Genomic DNA, 6000 nt, shown 5'->3' with positions numbered 1-6000 from the left:
ACCGCGCGGTCGGCGGAGCGCGCCCCATCCGCTTCCAACTCCAGCTTTATGTTTTAACTTTACTTTTCTTTGAACCACGCCCTCCCGCTCCCCAGCCGGTCCCGCCTCCCCCCAGCCTTCCGGGCTGGGGCGCAGCGGGCGCGGGGACAGGCCCGCGCGTCTCCAGGGGGAGCTCGGCCGAGACTCCATCCCCGGGGCGCCCCGGGGCGCGGAGGCCGCGCGGGCACCTCGCCGCCCGCGCCCGCGCCCGCCCCAGAATGGCGGGCGAGGCCCCGGGCGCCCGGGCCCTGAGGTCCCGGCGCGGGGGCGCGGACGGGGCGGGGCGCGGCGGCGCGGGCCACGCCCCCAGCCGGGCGGGCGGAGGGAGCGCGCGGCCCCGCCCAGGCCGCTTCCGCCCGGCCCCCCAGCAGCGCGCACGCAGCGCCCGCGCGGCGGCGGCGGGCGCGGGACGAGAGGGATGAACAGGCAGCCGGGCGCCCGCGGCCAGGACCCCGCCTCGCGCCCGCCCGCCCGGGCCGCGCCCCCCGCCCAGGCCGCGCCGCGCCCGCCCTCAGAGGCCGCTGGCTACTCCCACCGGCTGCCGCCGCCGCTCCTGCCCTGAGCGCCGCCCCGCGCCCCGCCATTGTCCCCGCCGCGCCGCCAGCTGCGCCCGGCCGCCGACCGGGAGGCGGGGGCCGCGCATGGGTGGGCGCCGCTGATGCCGCCACCGCCGCCGCGCCGCCCTCCGAGGCTGCGTCCCGGGAAGCTCGGCCCCCCGCGCCCCCCGGACCTGAGCGCGCCCCCATGGAGGCGCCCGGGCTGGCCAAGGCGGCCGCGGCGGACGCCGACTCCCGAGAGAGCTCGGGGGAGACCCCCGACGGCGCGCCCGCGCTCTTCCCCGGCCCCGGGGCGCCCTCGCCGGAGCCGCCCGCCTACCGCTCGCAGGACTTCGACACGCTGGCCACCGTGGGTGAGTGCGACGCGCGGGGACCCGGCCCGCTGGGGCGCTCGGCGCCGCCCGGGAAGCCGGCGTCAGACAAAAGGCTTGTGTGCGGTCGCCCGGCCGCCGCCCGGGGAGGGCCCTGCCTGGTCCCGCCTGCTCGGGGTCTCCGCGCGGGGCTCCCCCTGCGCCCTGGGTCCCCCGAACGCCCCGAGACTTGGAGGGCTTCCTTCCGGCCCCCGAGAGCCTCCCCGCCTGCGGGCGCTCTGCCCCGCACCTCCAAAGTCTCTTGATTTAGACCCTCCCCCCCGCCCCCCATCAACCTCCCGGGTGTCTGGGCCCCCCCGACGTCACAGAACTTGCTGGGGTCACGTCACATTGAGGACGTCGCGCGCCCTCCCAGGCAGGGGCCCCCGGGGACGGAGGCGGCGGCGGCCGCGGAGACCCCTGCAGACCTCACCTTGGCCAGGCTCCCCCTCTGCCTCGCGTCAGGACGCTCCCGCCTGGACTTGAGAGCGTATCTGGAACTGGGGGGGTCCGGTGTCCCGTGGCGTTTTAGGGGCGCGGGGCGGCATTGGGGGTGAGTTACGCATTTCCTTACCCTGCCGTATTTTCCGTCTGTGTATCCGGAACTGGGCATTTCTTTTATCCGGCACTGATTTCCTTTTTGTCGTCCTCCTTTGAGCCTGACCACTCCTAGGCAGCTGGAAGCGTGAAGTCTCCAGTTCCCTGAGTGCTTGGATCCCAAAACGTGTTGGTGTATGGAGCCCGCCCTGAGTGGGTCAGAATATCCCAACTCCACAAGGGCGCTGCCTTCAAGCTGTGGGCTCAAGCCAGCTTGTGGCTTCTTAGCAACTCTTTGTTGCTAAGGGAGTTGTCCCAACCTGTCAGGAAAGAATCAGTGGGGAAGGGGGCACATACCGTAAATGATCCTGGAGCAGGGGTACCCAGGTACTTTTTCGGGCCCTTACCCACCCTCTCTTGGAAGGGAGGAAGCATTGGCCTCAAGGGCATGGCTTGGGGCTTCATATGACCAAGGGGCACAGCCAGAGTGGCATTAAAACTACTCAGAGTGGCCTTGAAGCCTTCCCTTTTCCGTCAGTAGCCTTTTGCCCGTGTGTAGTTGGCTGTGAGGAAGGGGTGCCCGGGAAGCCTGGTTTGGGACTAGGAAACCCGACTTGGGACGGAGGGGACAGAAGGCACCCTCCCTCTCCTGCTTCTCTCCTCCTCTCTCTCTAAGCCTTCTCGCCCATCTCCTTCGTTTTCTCTCTCTCTCTCTCTGTCCATCTCTCTCTCCCTTTCCTGTTTTTTTCTCTCTCTTTGTCTGTCTCATCTTCTCCATCTTCTATCTCTCTCCCTTTCTTTTTCTCTGTCTCTCCCTCCCTCCCTCCCTCTGGGGCGCTCTGCAGGGCTGCTTTAAAAGCTCGCTGTGTTTTGCAAGGTAGGAGATGAGGATAGAAACCTAGACCAGTGCAGTCACACCGGTAGGTGGAAACACAATTCAACAATGGAAAGTTGGTGGAGGACCCGCCGGCCCTTGGCACACAGCGCTGGCAACTGGATCTGTTTTGGGCACTTAAGCAAGTCTATTGTGAAAGGTGCCAGGGCATCAGGCAGGGCATGGGCTGGTGGGTGGGCTGCGGACGTGACGTAGCCTGGTGTCTGCAGCTGCCTGGGGGCCCTTTGGGTGCTGCCTAGTGGGCATAGGGTTCCCAGTGAGCCATCTTGTCCTTAAAAATAGAATGTCACTGCCTCTGGGGACCGAGCAGGGCCGGGTGGGGGGGAAATGAGCTCCCCAGTTGTCTTTCCCTTTCTTAATGAAGAAGATACTTACTCTTCAAGGATAACTTCCTGTGGGTTCCAAGGGTGTGAAGGGAGAGCCAGGTCACACACGTTCAGGATGTTGGACCAGCAGGGGCCTGGGGCCCAGGGTGTGTGTGTGTGCGTGTGTGTGTGTGTGTGTGTGTTTGTGTGGCTTTGCAGCTTTGGTGGCTTTTTAAAATCACCTTTTGCCAGAACTTTCTTTAATATTCCAGATTTATCTGTGTATGGTTAATTTAAGAAACTAAGAATAAGCTTTTTAAAAATCCCAAACCCATCAGAGGTGTTACAGTTTCCAGTAACTTTAGACCATAAGGTGTCATGGACAAAAGTGAGGGGCTATGTTGGGCTCTTTACCCACAGTTAGAACACAGTTGGGACCAGCATGGTGCCTCTTCATCCTAAGCTTCGGGCCCAGGAAACTTAAGTTCCCTTTTGACTGCTCCTGGACCCATTCCTAACTGTCCCCCATCGCAAACAGGCACCCCCAGTGGCTCTGAATCGTCTGAGGCCATCTGCATGCATTTCTCTAGCTGAGCAAGGCTGTTTTCCACAACTTGAAACGAACCCACACAAAAAAACACAAAACAAAACAACCACCCCGACAAACCTCTCAGCCTTTCTTAACATACCACAATCCCCACCCCCTTGGAGCCTTCCAGAATGAGTCAGGGTGGAAGGACCAGGCTGGCTGGGCTTCTCCTCCACCCTGAAGTTCTGAAGCTCTGGCCTCACACAGTTGTGCATTTTCACCTGGTCTGATCTCCACTCCGGTGTGTGAGCTCTTCTTTTTCTCACCAACAGCCATTTTTTTCATCCTGTTCTTTTGCCTGTGAGCTGGGCCCCGGGGGAGGCGCCCGTGGGACTGAATTGCTGACTCACAATCCCCCAAGGACGGTTGCAGCGCAGGTGGAACGCAGCAGGTGGGCACAGATGTGCTTCTGCATGATTTAGCAAAACCGGCAGTGGCTGTTCAGATGGCAGGACCCCCAGGAGGGTTGGCACCAGGATACCAGGACCCAGCTGGAAGCAGACGGCCCAGTTCACGGGGCGGCCATGACACCTTTGAGGTAGAATAAGGAGGAGAGTCAGTGATGAGTAAGGTCTCAGATGCCTTTATTCTGTGCTCCTGGATAAACTGTCAACGGGAAGTTGTCCGTGTTTTAGGTTGATTAGCTCTCCGCAAATTCAGACAGCTTGGAAGAAAGCTCAGCTTGTGTTGGTGAAAAATCTCATGGGCATTTTTTATTTTTTTATTTATTTTTTAAATTTTTTTTTTTAAAGATTTTTTTTTTTTTTGATGTGGACCATTTTTAAATTTATTTATTTATTGATTTATGGCTGTGTTGGGTCTTCGTTTCTGCGCGAGGGCTTTCTCTAGTTGCGGCAAGCGGGGGCCACTCTTCATCGCGGTGCGCGGGCCTCTCACTATCGCGGCCTCTCTTGTTGCGGAGCACAGGCTCCAGACGCGCAGGCTCAGTAGTTGTGGCACACGGGCTTAGTTGCTCCGCGGCATGTGGGATCTTCCCAGACCAGGGCTCGAACCCGTGTCCCCTGCATCGGCAGGCAGACTCTCAACCACTGCGCCACCAGGGAAGCCCCTCATGGGCATTTTTTAAAGAGCGTGGAAGGGACCTTGGGCCCTGTCTTGGCCAAACTGATTTCATAGATTGAAAAACAGGCTCAGTCACAGAAAGAATGGTGTGCAGTGCCCTGGTCCACATTCCTGGTCCCGGTAACCAAGCTTGATTTCTTGCTATGAGCACGAACAATGGTGCTATTAAAGATAAACGTTTTGAAATAATGATAGGCGCACGGGGGATTCCAAAACCTGCACCTAGGCCCATGCACCCTTCATGAAGTTTTCCCCCGTGACGTCTTCTGTAGGTGTCACACAATATCAAAACCAGGACGCGCGCCGGCGTGGGGTCCATCCTGCTAAGAGATCACAGACCTTAATCGGCGCTCCCACTTTTCATGGGAACTCTTTTGAGTTTGTGAGGAGGGGGCATGCCTGTAGTTTTGTGCGGTTTTATCCTGTACATCCATCTGGGCAACCACCAGCACCGAGATCAAGGCACAAAGCTCATTCCCTGACCACAGAAACGCGCTCACGCCTGACTCTTGGTATTTTTTTACTATCACATCACGCTGTCAGAAAGTTGTTTTTTCTTAAGACAGAGGAGACCTTCCGTAGTGAGTAATTAAACCTGCACTGTTGTCTCTTATGTTCATTTTCCTCCCTGCTGATAAGATTCTCTCATGCACTCTTGGTTCCCCAGAACTGGCCCTAATTTTTCTTCCTCCCACCTGGACTCCCAAACCATCACAGGAGCAACACGCCTCTGAACTGGGGAGATTTCCCACTGCATGTGAATGACTTCTCCCAGGGCGATGTTGACAGAAGCCATTAGGAGGGAACGTTGCTTATCGTGTAGCGATACTCAGAAAATTGTGTTCACCTTTTAATCTGATTCACCTTGAGTGGGTGTGAATGGTGGTGTCAACTTAAGAGCGTCACAGGAACTTGGAAAGTTAGGTAAAATATGAGAAAAGAATATTTCTTTTTATAAAATTACGGAAAATACTAGAAAAGAATATTTCGTCTTACAGAAGTCCTGCATGCTGTTCCTCCTCATTTAAAAAAAAACTTTTACTTGTTTTTTGGCCACTTCAGGTGGCATGTGGGATCTTAGTTCCCTGACCAGGGATCGAACCCGAGCCGCCTGCATTGGAAGCGCGGAGTCTTAACCACTGGACCGCCAGGGAAGTCCCTGTTCCTTCTCGTTTTTTAAAAATTGCAGCGAAGTTCACATAACACAAAAGGAACCATTTCAAAGGGAACCATGCCGTGGTGCTTTACACAGTCACAAAGTTGCACGACCCTCATCTCTGTGAGGTTCCAGAACATTTTCGTCTGCTGCCCCCTCAGGGTGACCCCAAATCTGTGAGCAGTCACCCCCTGTTTCCTGCTCCTCCGGCTGCTGGGAACCCACATCTGCTCTCTGTCTCCATGGGTCTGCCTGTTCCATGTCCTCTTCATCTTACGCACTCTGCTTTCTTACTTTCCATCTCCAAGGGGACGGCGGGGGTGGGAGGAGGGGTGGGACTTCGGGAAGAGAAGCTTAGGAGATGCAGAGCCAGTAGTTCCCTGCGCAGGAGGAGAAAAGGAAAATGGGCCAGAGGATAGAAAGTATAGGATGGTAAGGATCAGGTGAGGACCAGCCAGGAGAAATGTGCAAGTCAGTGAGAGAGACAGG

The 6000-nt window shown here is 57.8% G+C and overlaps 1 protein-coding gene across 2 annotated transcripts in view; it reads left to right on the top strand.

The window, feature by feature from the left end:
• Positions 1-445: 445 nt before the first annotated feature.
• Positions 446-6000, top strand: part of LOC309652458 (cAMP-dependent protein kinase catalytic subunit PRKX) — an 87744-nt gene continuing 82189 nt past the window's right edge. The window contains exon 1 of one of the 2 annotated variants that reach the window (XM_082446287.1): positions 446-949. In XM_082446287.1, the coding sequence (XP_082302413.1) occupies positions 784-949 (166 nt within the window). In that variant the 5' untranslated portion in view covers positions 446-783. The remainder of the gene's footprint in view (positions 950-6000) is intronic. The other variant, XM_082446286.1, reaches the window with a different exon arrangement.

The sequence above is a fragment of the Balaenoptera physalus genome (genome assembly GCF_965194825.1).
Source record: "Balaenoptera physalus genome assembly, chromosome: X".
Taxonomy (NCBI): domain Eukaryota; kingdom Metazoa; phylum Chordata; class Mammalia; order Artiodactyla; family Balaenopteridae; genus Balaenoptera; species Balaenoptera physalus.
Note: the sequence above shows the minus strand (reverse complement) of the source record. Positions and strands in the feature narration are given on the sequence as shown.